At 34.9% G+C, this 16,655-nt stretch overlaps 1 protein-coding gene across 4 annotated transcripts in view; it reads left to right on the forward strand.

Moving 5' to 3' along the window:
* The window catches only part of ATL2 (atlastin GTPase 2), a 55,712-nt gene that overhangs the window by 26,557 nt on the left and 12,500 nt on the right, over positions 1–16,655 (forward strand). For all 4 annotated transcript variants that reach the window (XM_041754873.1, XM_041754870.1, XM_041754871.1 and 1 more), the window contains 3 exons: positions 11,975–12,109; positions 12,376–12,480; positions 16,374–16,424. In XM_041754873.1, coding sequence (XP_041610807.1) covers positions 11,975–12,109; positions 12,376–12,480; positions 16,374–16,424 — 291 coding nt within the window. The remainder of the gene's footprint in view (positions 1–11,974; positions 12,110–12,375; positions 12,481–16,373; positions 16,425–16,655) is intronic.

A 16,655-nucleotide genomic window follows, 5' to 3' on the forward strand; every position in this document is an offset into this window, starting at 1 on the left:
CTAATGCTGATTTGGTTGTTGGGGGGTGTAGTTTAGATAAATGTATTTTTTCTTTTCTTTTTTTCCTGGAGTATAATTTATATACAGAAAAGTATCCAAATCTTTAATTGTATAGCTTTCTGAAATTTTACACATGTACACACCCATATTCCCACTACCCAGATAAAGATACAGAACCTCACCCCCCACCTTATTATATCCCTTCCAGTTAATATCTACCCCCTAGTTAATATCTACTCCAAAAGATAACTGTTATCCTGGATTCTTGTACCACAGACTGGTTTTGCCTAGTTTTGAACTGCATGTAAATGAAATCATACTATAAAAGCTTGTGTTTGGCTTCTTTGAGATATCTATGAAATGTGTCCGTGTTTTTGCATGTAGTGATCGTTCATTATTTTTGTTACTTTGTTATCTGCTGTATGATTATACCACATTTTATTTATTCATTTAGCTGTCAGTGGATATTTGTTTTGATCTTACCAGTTTTAGTAAGTTGATTTTTGTGAATCCCCTGCTTCCCAAGTAGATTACACCTGTGATAATCAGAAGTAGTAGAAGAATGCTGATCAAAAATTATCATGTAAAAGTAATTTGAATTTCAGGAATTGGTTTAGGAAGGTCAAAACTTAATTTAGAATTAAATTATGAATGTAAAACTTAATACTTGGGATATATGGGTGAGAGCTGCTACTGAACTGTTGTAGCTAGAGTCTTAATTCTGTACAGAGTTGCTTGTACTTTTATATCATTTTCTGTTTTTTAAACAAATTTTACTGTGAGTTTTTAACACCTATATATAAAAGTAGATGATAGCATAATGAGTGCTCATGTATTTATAGTTATCAACTCAATCTCATTTCATCTATACTCCAACTCATTCCATACTTTATATGTTGTTTTGAAGTATGTCCAGGTATAGAATTTGTCAATATTATAGTATATATCTCTTTAAAGATAAGGGGTTTTGTGGACATTACAATAATATCATGCATAAAAACAAGTAATTCGTAAGTTAGGTAATAAAAGGGATAAACTTTCCAGTTGACTCATGTTTTAATTTAAAAATTTTTTTACAGTTCAAGTCAAGATTGAACCAAATGAGATCCACATTGTGATTGGTGGCCTTTAAAGTGCTTTTAATTCTTTTTAGGCTTCCCTCCATCTCTTTCTTGGCAGTTTATTTTTTAAAGAAATTAGTTGCTGGTCTTACGGTTTCCCCAGTCTGGATTTGCTGTTGTTGTTTTTTTTATTTTTATTTTTTATTTTTTTATCTGAATGGTGTAGTTTTACATGTTCTTTTGTCCTGTGAATGTACTATAAATTGTGAGTTAAATCTATGGACTTGATCCGACTCAGGACTTGTTCGACTTTTTGGCAAGAGCATCTCATAGATGATGTATTCTTCCATGAGGAAGTACAGATTATCTCTTAAGATAACAGTTTCTGAATCTTTGTCGAATTCTAGGTATTCTGATTACTGGGCATTTAATAGGTATTATCTCACTCAGTATTCACATTACCCCAATACAGTAATATTAGTATTTCAACTTGATAGGTAAGGAAATGAGGCTAAATTTAAAAGACATAGCAAGGCTGAGTGAGACCAGCCAGACCAGGCAGTTTGATTCCAAAGTCTTTATTCTTAAAACCACTATGTAAAATGACGTTTGGTCCTTTTCCATACTTTCACTGAACTGTTCTTTTGAAAATGGTCACTTTCAGTGTCTATTTCAGTAGTTGAGATAGACTGACAGGGGCGCATGCCTGTTAACTTGTTTGCTGCCTACTGGTATCTATGCTTAGGTGAGTAAAGAGTTTTGACTACATTTATAACATAATTACTAAAGGCATTTTAAGGGAAACTATATATAGTTTTTATATTTTACTAGAGTTGCTCCCTCAATGGCTTCCAGAGATCAGGAGTAAGAACTATCTTTAAGGATCATATGTGCTGCTACATATAATTTGCCAAAAGCACAAATAACTCCGAATTGGCCATATGGGATGTTGAACTTGATTTCACCCTTTTTTTTCCCCTAAGGCTAATAACAATGTCTGAGATGTTAGACTTGTGGGAAATGTGTGGATGCATGAAGGAAGGCTTGTTTCATGTTCTTTTCTAAGAAAGAAATGTATTTAGAGTATGAATAATATTTTTAAAAGGTTCTTCCAAGGGTCATTATTTTTTTTGTGGTATGACTTACAATAAAGTGCATAAACCTTATTAGTATAGCCAGTGATTTTTGTGTACCTATACTTTTGTAACCACTGCCACTCAAATCAAGAAAGAGAACATTACTAGCACTCTAGAAGGCTCTCTCGTGTTGCCTGCCAGGTATTACTATCTTCAACACCAAGAGTCTGCCACAATCCTGACTTACATCACCACAGATTAGTTTTGTCTACTCTTGATTGAACTTTACGTAAATGTAATCATATTCAGTCTTGTGTCTCATTTCGTTCACTCAACATTGAATCTAAGAGATTTATCTGTGTTATCACATGCATTAGTAATTGTTATTGCTGAGTGGTATTTCATTGGATGAAGATAAATCACAATTTATTTACTCCTTTTGACAGATATGAGTTATTTGTAATATTTGTCTGTTATGAATAAAGCTACCATGAAATTCTTATATAAGTCTTGGTGACATAAGTACTTATTTCTGTCGGTTATATTCCCAAGAGTAGAAATGCTAGTCCATAATGCCCATTTAACTAGATGGACTGCCAAAATTTTTTCCAAAGTGGCTTTACCAATTTGTACTTCCATGAGCAATGTAAGAGATTTACGTTTGTTATGCATCTTATGAACACTATTGTCTTTTTAATTTTAGCTGTTCTGATAGGTATGCATTTTGTAAGTTTTAAGTCATCATCATACTCTATACAGGTTCATGTTTATAAAACTGTTGCTACATTTAATGTAGAAATTTAGCTTATTCATCTAACTATTACTTGAACTGAATTAACTTGTGTATTTCACTTATGACAGGTGAAAGGAATACTGTATATAACTTATGTGATAAGCTGCTGAAAATTTAAATTTTACATTGTTCTATTTTTGCCTATGCAGGAAGCCAGCAAAAAAATTTTTTTAAGGCAGCAAAATTTGATCAGAATTTTAATAAAATAAAAATTGTTAGGCTTATTTTTATTCCTGAATATAAGCTAAAGGGTTGAGTTATGTGAACTGTGGATTACCCTTTTTTCATTAGCACACTGGCCTTTTTTTTTCCTCTTAGATTTTGATTTCTGGGCTGAAACTAACCTTCTGTTCTCTCATATGCAGGTTTAAAATTAGTGTGAGTAATTTCAGTTAGAAAAACTTCACCAAATGTTGCCAAAGCTAGAGGAATCAAAAGCAGATGAGATGGAGTAGTCTACAATATATTGTTCAAAGTCCTTATAGCAGTATCTTAGGAGAGGCTTTCTCGGTTGCATTCCTGAGTGTCTATTCCCTGAAAAATGTTCTGTTGTTTGTAGCCTTTGAAAACATCTCTCCAGCTATAAGCCCCACATGTATATACTGCCTGTTTTGTAGTATCATCACAATTACAGTACCTGTGTCATCATATATTTGTACTTGGGAGAACATAAATTGTTCTAACAGATCTTTTTTCCATTCTGAAATCTGTGTTTCTTTTAAGTTAAAATTTACTATTTCTCGGGCACCTGGGTGGCTCAGTGGTTGAACATCTGCCTTTGTCTCAGGTAGTGATCCCGGGGTCCTGGAGTTGAGTCCCATATCTGGCTCCCTGTGGAAATCCTTCTTCTCCCTTTGCCTATGTCTCTGCCTCTCTCTCTCTGTGTCTCTCATGATTAAATAAATAAAATCTTAAAAACAAATAAAATTTACTATTTCTAAAGTACTTGATTTCATTTAGGTCATTTATTGAAGGATATCTTTAAGTAATAGACTGTTAATGTAAACTGATCAAACACATTAAGACATTTAGGGTGTTAAACAGTCTTGTATAAATTAAGTGCCTTTTATTATTAACTGTTGTTGAAGAATAGTTTTTTAAAGTTATTAACTCCCTGTCTCTCTCATTCTCCCAGTTTTGCTGTTTAACTGAATGAGTTTTCGTTCAGGAATGTTTGTTCCATTTGAAACATCATTTTCTTACACATTTTAAAAATAACTAATAGGATGCATTTTCTTTAGATACTTTGGATAATGGTTATCATAATCCGTCCATCAAAAAGCAAGTTTAGGGGCACCTGGGTGGCTCAGTTGGTTAAGCAGCTGACTCTTGATTTCTGCTGAGGTTATGGTCACAGGGTCCTGGGATTGAGCCTGGGGCATCTGCTTGAGAATATTCTCTCTTTTTCCCTCTGCCCTTCTCCCCTTGTTCATGTGCACTTAAACGCATGCGCGCGCTCTCTCACAAATAAAATCTTAAAAAAACCCAAACAAGTTTAGTGGTGCCTGGCTGGTTTAGTCAGTAGAGTATGCGACTCTTGATGTTGAAGTTGTAAGTTTGAGCCCTATGTTGGGTGTAGAGATTACTTAAAAATAAAAACATCTTAAAAAAAAAACTTAAGCCATAGGATTTATGACATATTGCGCTAGTACATGGATATATAGCAGAACCTCCAGTGGACTTTCCTTTTCCTCCTAGACTTCTGTAGTAGTATGGGATGGATTTTGTATGACTGGAAGTCTTTTGTTAAGCTTGTCTACTAAGTGTATTTGATTTTTGGTTTTTCGTTTAACAGCTTTATTGAGATATAATTCATACACCATATAATCCATCCAATTAAACTGCACAGTTTTATGGTTTTTAGTATATTCGCAGAGTTGTACTTGGAAGGGACCTAGAATAGACAGTCACAAAATATGGTGATAGTTGTCACCAAAAATCCAATTTAGAATATTTTTATCACCTAAAAATGAGAAAAACGAAGCCCTGTATCCTTTAACTATCACTTCCCCGTCTCTACCTCCAAAACCTCTGGCCTTAAGGAACTACCAATTTTTTTTGTCTCTATAGATTTGCCTCTTCTGGACATACACATAAATAATATATGTGGGTTTTTTTGGTGACTGGCTTCTTTCATTTAGCATAATATTTTATTTTTTAAAATATTTTATTTATTTAAGAGAGAGCATGAGTGGGGGTTTAGAGGTAGAAGGAGAAGGGAGCCTGACACTGGGCCTGATCCCAGGACCCTGAGATCATGACCCTGAGCCAAAGGCAGATACTGAACCAACTGAGCCACTTAGGCACTCCTAGCATAACATTTTAAAGGTTCATTTATGTTGTAGCATTATCAGTGCTTCATTACTTTTTAAGACAATATTATTTTATTTATAGATATACCACATTTTCTTTATCCACTTTATCAGTTAATGGACATTTGGGTTGTTTCCACCTTTTGGCTTATGAATAATGTTATAATTATCTGAATACATGTTAATGTAATTCACTAATTATAAAACAGTAGTATATAATAATAATAATGGAATTAGCAAGGGTCTAGCTTCAATTCTTTTATATATGCCTATCCATTTGTTCCAGCACCATTTGTTGAAAGGCTGTTCTTTCTCCATTGAATGGTCTTGGTACTTTTTTTGTCGAGAATTAGTTGATCATAGACATATGCATTTATTTTTGGACTCTCAGTTTTATTTCATTGATCTATATATCTATTCTTAATGCCAGGACCAGACTCTCTTGGTTACCATTGCTCTTTAGGGAAGTTTTCAAATCAAGAGGTGAGAGTCCTCTTATTTTGTTCTTTTTAAAGATTGTCAATTCTTAAAAAATAAAAAATAATAGTAAAAAAAGATCGTCTGGGGATCCCTGGGTGGCTCAGTGGTTTAGAGCCTGCCTTTGGCCCAGGGCGCGATCCTGGAGTCCTGGGATTGAGTCCCACGTGGGGCTTCTGGCATGGAGCCTGCTTCTCCCCCCTCCTGTGTCTTTGCCTCTCTATCATAAATAAATAAATCTTTAAAAAAAAAAAAAAGATAGTCTATTCTAGGTTCCTTGCAAGTCCATGCATATGAATTTTAGACCTAGCCTGTCGGTTTTATGGGAAGTTAGCTGGAATTCTGTTGGTGATTAGGTTGACTGTGAAAGATCAACTTGAGTATTGCCATATTAATAGTAAGTGTCCCACTTCATGAACATGAGATTTTTTCCATTTATTTATTTGTTTTAAAAATGTTTTTCTATTTATTTAGATCTTTAATTTTTTTTCAAAAATGCTTAATGATTTGCAGAGTATGTTCTACTTTTGATAAATGTATTACTTTTTAAATGCTATTAAGTATGGAATTGTGGTTCTTTTTGTTTTTGTTTTTTGAGAGCGAGAAGGAAAGCAAGAGAGATTGGAGAGGGACAGGGAGAAGCAGACTCACCACCAAGCAGAGAGCCCAATGAGGGCATGATCATGACCTGAGCTGAAGGCAGATGCTTAACCAGATGAGCCATCCAGGCACCCCTGAAATTGTTTTCTTAATTTTATTTTCAGATCGTTCATTGCAAGCTTCCATCAAATATAATCAATTTTTATATATCGATCTTGTATTCTGCGACCTTGTTCAGTTCCTTCATTAGTTTCAATAGTTCTCTAGTGTGTTCTTTAGAGTTTTCTACATACCAGGTCATGTCATCTGTAAACAGAGATAGTTTTACTTCATCCTTTCCAATCTAAGTACCTCTTAACCTCTTTTTGGCTAACTATCCTGTCTAGAATCTCCAGTACAATGTTGAGTACAAGTGGTAAGGTTGATATTCTTATTTGTTTTCTTAATCTTTGGGGGAGGAAACATTGAAGTTCTCACCATTATCTATGATTTTTAGCTGTAGGAATTTTTGTATTTTTTTTAAATCAAGTTCAGAAGTTCCTCTCTGTTACAAGTCTGTTCGGAGGTTTTGTTTTCTTTTGTTTTTTAATCATGAATAGTTGTTGGATTTTGTCAAGTGCTTTTTCTGTGTATCTATCGATATGGTCATGTGATTTTTCTTAGCTTGTTGATACGTTATTAATTTTTTGAGTATTGAGTCAGTTCTTGCATTCCTGGAATAAGTCTCATTTAGCTGTTGTGTATAATTTTTTTTAATATACATTATTGGATTTAATTTGCTAACATTTTGTTGAATGTTTTTGCATCTATGTTCCTGTGCTATATGGGTCTGTAGCTTTCCTTTTAATGTCTGCAGAACTTTTTCACCTTCACAAACTGAAACTCTGTACCCATGACACTCCCATTTTTCCCCTCCCCCTCAGTGCCTGGTAACTACCATTCTCCTTGTCTCCATGAATTTATTGTAGGTACTTCATATAAATAGAATCATACAATATTTGTTATTTTGCGGCTGGCTTATTTCATTTAGTATAATGTCATCAAAGTCAAGGACATCTTTTAACCAGTTTTTTTTTTTTTTTTAATTCTTCGTTAGTGTGCACCTAAGTTGATAGAGTTGTCCTTTGCGCTTGTGACTTGGATAAGTCATAATGTTATCTGTCTAGCCCCCAAAGAGAGGAGTTGGACATGGGGTTAGGTAAGATGTTAGATAATTTAAAACTGTTTTAAGACTCTGTTTCTTAATTTGTTCTAGGATTTGTAGAGGATTCTTATGTATTTAAATAAAAAGACTAACTGATGCTTTGTGGTCAGAATATGTATATTACTCTATCCACAATTTGGATGTTGATTGTTAATAACCTACCTCCTTAATTAGGTAGATTTTACAAGATTAAAATTTTCATCTGTGGTGCTTTTGTGGGGGAATGTCTCTCAACTAAGAAGGGTCTCCTCTTTTATTGTAGTGTTACTTGAAACTTTAATTTCATCTCTTTTGTCAGTTTTTCCTCCTAGCTATGATAAGTTACTATGGTCTTTATTCTTCCAATCTGCCCATTGAAAGGGTGTAGGCCTTCAAACAGGAAGTTGTGTGTGTTCTGACATTGACCTGCCTGGCTGGACCACCAACTCTGTTTAAAATTTACCTAGCTTGTTTCACTTTATTGCTAGGGAGTGTTATCTTGCCTATGGTGAAATAAGAATTTGTTTCTTATTGGGCAGCCCAGGTGGCTCAGTGGTTTAGCGCTGCCTTCGGGCATGATCCTGGAGATCTGGGATCGAGTTCCACGTCGGGCTCCCTGCATGGAGCCTGCTTCTCCCTCTGCCTGTGTCTCTGCCTCTCTCTCTGTCTCTCTCTCTCTCTGTCTCATGAATAAGTAAATAAAAATCTTAAAAAAAAAAAATTTGTTTCTTATTATTTAGAGTAGGTAGGGTTTCTTTCTTTATTTTTTGGGGGGTTTCTTTATTATTGATAATTATATTACATTGGTAAGTCTTTTTGGCAAGGCTTATGTTTATTCTCTATAGTATTTGATTATATTTAAAGTTCAGGTGTTTTTAGATTACTTTTTACCATTGAGATTCATTCTAAAAGATCTCTTTTTTTACTGAAGGACTAAGATTATTTTTGGAATTCTGAGTTTTAAGGCTTTTTTTTGTCTCCCCAGTAGTAAATGGCACCAGTTTACTGTATTTCAGTTCTTAGATTTATTTTTAGTAACTTATGACAAATATCATCTTTTTACAGTGAGACTGCTTTTAGAATTCCCTAGAATGCTTCTGAAGGGCAGGAAAGTTTGTTCTTGTGTACTGTTGTAGCCCTAGAACCTAGAACGTAGCTGATACGTGGTAGGGGTTCAGTGAATACTTGCTGAGTGAATGTATGAATATGTTTCATGGAGCTTCATAAGAAACAAATTCTTATTTTCACCATAGGCAAGATAACACTCCCTAGCAATAAAGTGAAACAAGCTAGGTAAATTTTAAACAGAGTTGGTGGTCCAGCCAGGCAGGTCAATGTCATATATTCAGTATGATATAGTGATAGACTTCTTCAAGTTTTACCTTTCTTCTCTTTAAAAAAAGATTTAGAGAGAGAATGTCTATGAGTGGGGGGAGGGCAAAAGGAGAGGATCTCAAGCAGGCTCCCTGCTGATTGTGGATCCTGACTCTGGGCTCCATCTCACCACCCATGACATCATGACCAAGATCAAGAGTCTGACGTCCAACCAACTGAGCTACCCAGGTGCTCCTCTTTCATACTTTTATTGACTAATAAATTTAGTGGTTTTTAAACATTTCCGTAACAGGGTGAACTAGGAAACCATGATACATAGTAGATTTTTTTTATGAGACTTTTTTTTTTTTTTGAGACATCAATTGTTTTTAAGTTTTGGAGAAGGTAAGATTAGCAGATATGTTGGCCTGTGATTTCAGTCATGTCTGCTTTTTAAAATTTGTTTTTACTTTCTTGTCTGTGTAATTGATTTTAGGAATAATAAAAGGGATCGTATTTCTTCCATAAATCTTACCCATGCTCAAAAGGAAACACATTGAAGCTTAGTAAAATTTTTTGTGTTCATTTATTGAACAAATATTTTGAGTGCCTACTGCAGGTCAGGTGTTATTCTATGTCCTGGGAATACTGATCTGTGTTTTTCTATGTCCTGGGAATACTGATCTATGTTTTGAGACAAAAAAAAAAAAAAAGACAAAACTTCCTTCTTCATGGAACATACATTCAGATGACATCATGGAACTTACAGTCTCATACATTCTTATAGATACATAAGACAAGTAAAATATAGAATAAAAATTGATTAACAGGGTGGATTCTTTTAAGTTGTTCATATAGGTTGGACCTTTTAAAAATAGTTTATCAAGTACCACTTTGGCATTGTTAGGAGAATGAGAAGCCACACGTGAGAGCCTAAAATGGGATAAGACACTTTGGTAGGAACAATTTGGTAAACAGAGGTGGAATTTATACCGTGTGCTCTGAAGACTCACGCAAGAAGTGCAGTCCAAAGCCATGTAAAGATAACCACCTGTAGTGTCAGCAGTATTCTTAGGAATTCATAAAAGTTAGAGTTCCTTGATTGCTGGCTCAGTTCACGCAGAGAACAGGTGGAACAAAGGTATAGATCTGCTAAACAACACACATATTTAGAATAGTGATCTTTTTGGTATGGCAGAAAATGTGTGTGTGTGTGTGTGTGTGTGTGTGTGTTAGGGGGATCATAGGGACTATTGGGAGCAGAGATAGGAAAAGTAAATTAAAAGTGGGTTGTATACAACAGATCTCCAGAGTTCTATAGATAAATGGGGAACTGCAGATGACTTTTTAAAAAAAGATTTTATTTATTTACTTATTTGGGGGTGGGGCAGAGGGAGAGAATCTCAAGCAGAGCCCAACTTGGAGTTCCATCTTACCACCCATGAGATCATGACCTGAGCTGAAACCAAGAGTCAGATGCTTAACCAACTGAACCACCCAGGCACCTCTGCAGATAACATTTTAGGACAGTAGCATGATTCCATTTCTTGTTGAGAAAATTAAGTGACTATGGAAGGATGGGTTGGAGAATATAGCATGGAGGTATAAGAAGACATATGTGGAGCATCCGAAATATAGTCCAAGGGGCAAGACCACCATTGGGCTTGTTTAGGGGATATCATAATCTCTCTAATCCTTGGAAGGGCCCCTCCTGAAGTGCAAGTCCTTAGTATATAATGTAAATAAAGTTGTGCCATGAGGTAGCTTTGTCACCAAAAGGGATGAAGGGGCCTTAAGTTGAAGACACTGAAAAGTGAAGAAGACTGCAAGAGAATTTTGTGATTGATAAGATTAGTAACCTATTGGGGATGGGAGTTTTGTGGGATAATAATAACTATAGGATGGCTTGAAGTTTAAGGCTGATTTTTACATTAGATGATAGTCTAGACAACACTTTTTTTTCCCCCACCTTAAATCTGTTTTTCATAAATTGTTTCATTCCTTATTGAGCCTACTTTAAACATCTTTACCTTTAATGTGACCTTTGCTATCTGTTTTGGACTATGTATCTAAGCTTGTTAAAAGTATTTCTGAAACAAAGGAATTTTTCCTGTGGGTTACTTTTGAGTAAAGGGTATGTGGGCTAAAGTATAGGGATCTTGATATCTGTCAAACTTATTCATTTATTGTGTCCCAGAATTAATTTTCCAGATAAATTATCTTATTATGTATTAATTTTTATGTTATTTCACGACATTTAATTATAACCGTCTAGCCCTGTGGTTTAGGAAGAACATTTTATTTGGAAAATTTTAAACATAACCAAAGATAAGATAGTATAATAAACCCCAATGTATGTATCAACATTTTGTTGGTCTTGTTTCATCTGTATACCTCCCTGCACTTTTATTTTTTTGCTGGAATATTTTAAAGCAAATGCCGGGCATATTTTTTCACCATAAGTACTTGAGTATTTAACAGATAAGAACTCTGTTATTGTTAGTATTACCCACAGTGCCGTTATCACACCAAACAGTCATTTTTACTGTGAGTTAGCACTGCCTAGTAAAATATCCTGTCTGGGTTCAGATGTCCCTTTTGGTTTTAAAAAAGGCTTTTTTTCTCTTTTAAACCAAAAAAACAATTGGACTGTTTGAATCTGATTCTAAATAAGTGTTTTGGTTATTTTTAAAGTTGATATTTTTTAAAGAGAAAATTAAGGCAGCGTGAAAACATTTTTAGTATAAGCTATTTTAAGAGACGAGTGCTTTTTAACAGCCATTCTTTCTGGAACTTAGTTTTGCTTATCTGTACAAGGTGTCACAATAGCTAGTATCTATTTTTTATGATTTTTAAACATAGGAAATCTTCAAAATGGGGAGAAAGTGGGTATGATCTCACTTATCTAGAAGCCTAGGGAATGAAAACGTGAGATTTGAGATGGTTTAGTTTGTAGGAGAGTGTCTATAAGACCAAAGCACCTCAGATAGGACTTGGAATTGCTTTTGTACCTACTTGTGTAATGTTAAAGTGTATTTTATCTTGCTGGGCTTACCTGCCTCATTTGTAAAATAAAGAATGGGTGATTTCTTACACTTCTCATTAATTAGTTCTTAATTTTTTGTGTTTTATTTTATATTTATGCTTGACTTTAACAGGATTCCCAAAGTTGGATTGGTGGAAACAATGAACCATTGACTGGCTTTACGTGGCGAGGTGGTTGTGAAAGAGAAACAACAGGCATACAAGTCTGGAATGAAGTATTTGTGATCGACAGACCTAATGGAACAAAAGTAAATGTTTATACTTTCTGTTTTTTTTCCTCCCATATTCTTTTTTTGATTTCTTTCCTGGTATTAAAGATCAAAACACAGAACTGTTAACGCGATGTTAACTTTAACATAACATATATATGGATTATCATGTCAAAACGTGTGAGATACTTAGAGTACTTTCCTTGACTTTATTACTGATTTTGACATTTATCATTTTAAATTTGGTTTTAATAGTCACTGTTGGTGAATATTTTACTTAGTATTTTAAACTTTTAAATTCCTAGGTGGCTGTGCTGCTAATGGATACCCAGGGTGCCTTTGATAGCCAGTCAACTATCAAAGACTGTGCAACGGTGTTCGCTCTGAGCACCATGACTAGCTCTGTCCAGGTGAGACACGAAATGGTGTGGTATAATCAGTTCAGATAATCCTAATACCTTTGCTCTTTCTTCAAATGCTTTTTGAAAACAAAACAGATGAACATAGGGCAAGTGGATGGGAGAGAGGGAAGCAAACCTGAACTGGTAAAGGACTCCACTATAGAGAACAACTGAGGGTTGCTGGAGAGGAGGTGGGTGGGGGATGGGCTAAATGGGTGATCGGGATTAAGGAGGGCACTTGTTTTGTTGAGTACTGGGTGTTATATCTAAGTGATGAATCACTAAATTCTCCTGAAATCAATATTACCTTATATGTTAACTAACTAGAATTTAAATAAAAATTTGAAAAAGAAAAAAAATGATCCACATTGAAAAACAAATGTCTTTTGATTGAAAAAAGAAGGATTAAAATTAGAGTTATTTACATTTCCGTGCTTTTCTGGTTCACAGTGTGGAATTTCATACTTTGAGTGGTTAGCTAGGAAGTAATAAACCAATAACCAATCCCTTTGGTTTTTCATCATAGCATCTATACTTTTTTTTTAAGATTTATTTATTTGAGAGAAAGAAGACAAGTGAGAAAGTGAGAGTGTGTGCGCAAACTTGTGGGAGTGAAGAGAGACAGAGGTAGAAACAGCAGACTGTGCTGAGCACAGAGCCCTACATGGGGCTTGATCTCAACAACCCTGAGATCATGACCAGAGCCAAAACCAAGAGTTGGAGGCTTAATCCACTGAGCGACTCAGGCATCCCTATGCTTGCTTGATTTTTCTTTCTTTTTTTTTTCTTTCTTTTCTTTTCCTTTCTTTCTTTTTTCTTTTCTTTTCTTTCTTTTCTCTTCTTTCTTTCTTTCTTTCTTTCTTTTTTTCCTTTCTTTTCTTTTTTTCTCTTTCTTTTTCTTTCTTTCTTTCCTTTCTTCTTTCTTCTTTCTTTCTTTCCTTTCTTTTTAAAGGAAAAGATACCACATGTTATCTTTTTTTTTTTTTTTTAAGATTTTATTTATTTATTCACGACAGACACAGAGAAAGAGAGAGGCAGAGACACAGGCAGAGGTAGAAGCAGGCTCCATGCAGGGAGCCTGATGTGGGACTTGATCCTGGGTCTCCAGGATCACACCCCGGGCTGAAGGCGGCGCTAAACCGCTGGGCCACCGGGGCTGCCCCGCATGTTATCTTTAATTGAATTCAGTTATATGGTTCCCAGCTATATTATAGAGTATGTTTTTTATATTTTGGCTAAACCAATAAAGAAAATATCCCAAGTAATTAAACTTAGTTTTCTACTTGATATGTATGACAACTAGTACTTGATTATTTGGTGGTAGTAGAGGCAGAAGAATTAATTCATATTAAACTTACAAAATGTTATGTGATGTTCCTATAATACACTAAGGACTTATAGGAACCATTTGATTTAGTAAATAAAATCCCTTCTGTTTTTCACTTACTCTGTACTTGAATTGTGTTTGGTATTATATCAGGTTTTGGTCTCTTCAAGCTAGTCCATCTCTTTTCTGTATAATTTAGGCTGATGGACTGATTTAAACTACCACATGTCATTTTGTATCTCTTTACTTTTTTTCCCCTGAGATCATCTGTGGTTGATGCTCCTCTGGCTGAAGAGTGAATTATTGAGTATGGTGGTTAGCCCTAGCTGGTGGTGATGTACGCAGAAGTATATATGCAAACAGTAGAACTATATGCTCCTCAGATGATGTTTCTTATTGATGGTAGATCATAGGTGGTACTGTCACAGCATCTTGGAATTTTGCTAATGGTTTCTGGTAATATCTGGAACATATGTCCAGTCTCTTATAAGTTCCCATTTCCTTCCTTCCTCATTTTGAAATATCTAGCTGTCAGAATGAAAAGAAATTTTGGATATTATTATGAGATAAAAAAGGAGTGCTTTTCAGAGTGGCTTCTGTTTTTTATAGGGCTGGTGAGCTCTGGTACTGCCAATTAAATAATGCTTCTGGGAACCCTTGCAATATCTTTTCTCCATTTTGTTCTACCTTTTTTTTCTCTGATTTTGCAGGGTGGCACAACTGCCATTCCCTTGAGGCAAGCAGAAGCCAGTCTTTGTGCACTTCAGATTAGCTGGCTCTGTAGCTTGCCTTAAGTTATAATGAAGGAATTCTCTGTCCTGAAATTTGTACCTTGGTGTTCTTTTGTTAATTTATTTAACTTCACGATAGTAGGTGGCCTGGTTTTAGACAATCACTTAAAGCCATTCCACCACTTTCTTATCTGTAAAATAAGGATTTTACCCATCTTGCATTGTTGTGTGGAGGCAGAAATAAGATCTAAATGAGATAATATAGAAGAAGATACTTTTCAAACTATGAACAATGAAGGTAAAATTATTTTCATTATTTTTTTCATCTTTGAGGTTACATTTTTCTTTCATAAATTATCTGGTTGGTAGATCAATGACAAATCCACTTGTCATTTATTCTTTCAACAAGTGATTGTTAAGCATCTATTAAGTAAAATACAATATACTAAGTACTAATGATCTAAGATAAACAAGTCTCTCTTTGTGATTTGCAACCTGGCCCAGACAATGAAAATATCTTGACCTGTTTTCTAAAAGCTAAGATCCTTATGGGTAGGAATAGGTTGGTCATGCTTTCAGATTTTATATTTAGCTCTAGTATAATCACCTCAGTCATTAATTACTTTTTAAGTTCCATGTTTGGAGTTAGTCTGTTGAGAATGTCATTTTAGGTTTGCTGGCCTGTTTTGGCTGTTTATATATTTTTTTTTTTTTAATTTTTTTTTTTTTTTTTTTTAAATTTATGATAGTCACAGAGAGAGAGAGAGAGAGAGGCAGAGACACAGGCGGAGGGAGAAGCAGGCTCCATGCACCGGGAGCCTGATGTGGGATTCGATCCCGGGTCTCCAGGATCGCGCCCTGGGCCAAAGGCAGGCGCCAAACCGCTGCGCCACCCAGGGATCCCGGCTGTTTATATTTTTGACCTCCAAGTGATTCAGCTAGATTATCACTTATTTGCCATTAGAACAAATTGTTCTATTTTTGGAGTAACCCTATTTTCTTAGACCTGAGTTATTTTTCTGCAGGGGTGACATCTGTGGATACTCACTTTTCTCCCTCGGCAGACTGTCACTTTTAGCCTGACTTGGAAGGATTGGACCTCTTTTACAATTCCAGTCTTTTCTCCAGTTTTCCTTCCTTGACAGCAGGCAAATCTTCAGCTCTGGGCTCTATGCCCTGTAAAGCCTCATAAAAGATTCTGGAAAGGGCAAGAGTGCCACCTACTGTTATATTTTTCAGCTATCATAGGCTGGTAAAATGTTCATTTTAAGTTATTTAGACCAATGATTTACTTGAAGTGAAAAAAAGCCATGTAAAGTTGATGATAGTCAAGGCACACACTAAATAACTATAAACTATATCTGTCTATCCATCCATCTATCCAAACACATCTGTTTATCTATCCATCCACCCACCCAAACACACACTCTTAAGATTATACTAGGGAGGAGTATATTTTTGCAGAATTATGTCCATTGACTTAGGAAAATAATTGTGGAAACAGTGTTCACTGTTAAAAAAATGATGAGTCACAACATTAAAGAAACTTTGGGAAGGAGAAAAAAACCCCCTTATTGCATAATATACCTTTAAAAAATATCTGCCACTTTCTAGACCCCTTATGTATGTTTTCATGATTTTTGCGTAATTTACCGTCACTACTTCCCCCTTAATGTTTTATCCTGTTAGGAAAAAAGAAAATTCTTTTCATGTGCCACTGGTTAAGCTAATGGCTAGGTGATTCTTTTGTGCTGATGTATAAAATACTCTTAATTTCAACAAGTAAAGTTGTACACAGCTAGGTATTAAAAAAATGGATAAAAACTACAATTTTGTTTTAACAGGTATATAATTTGTCTCAGAATATTCAAGAAGATGATCTTCAACACTTGCAAGTATGTATTTCTCAAAGAATGTGTGCCAAAGAATTGAAAATATAATTCTTACTTGTGACTTTCCATCTAGAAACCTATTATAGTGTAAGAAGATTCAGTATTATATGGTTTTAAACTGATACATAACTTCTTAACTAGAAGAAATTTTAATGTATAACTAGTCTGTTAGAAAATTAAATGCTTGACTTTCAAATGATTTTAAAGGCTCTGACATCTATATGGTCTTACATA

This window comes from Vulpes lagopus, chromosome 5 (assembly GCF_018345385.1).
Source record: "Vulpes lagopus strain Blue_001 chromosome 5, ASM1834538v1, whole genome shotgun sequence".
Lineage (NCBI taxonomy): Eukaryota > Metazoa > Chordata > Mammalia > Carnivora > Canidae > Vulpes > Vulpes lagopus.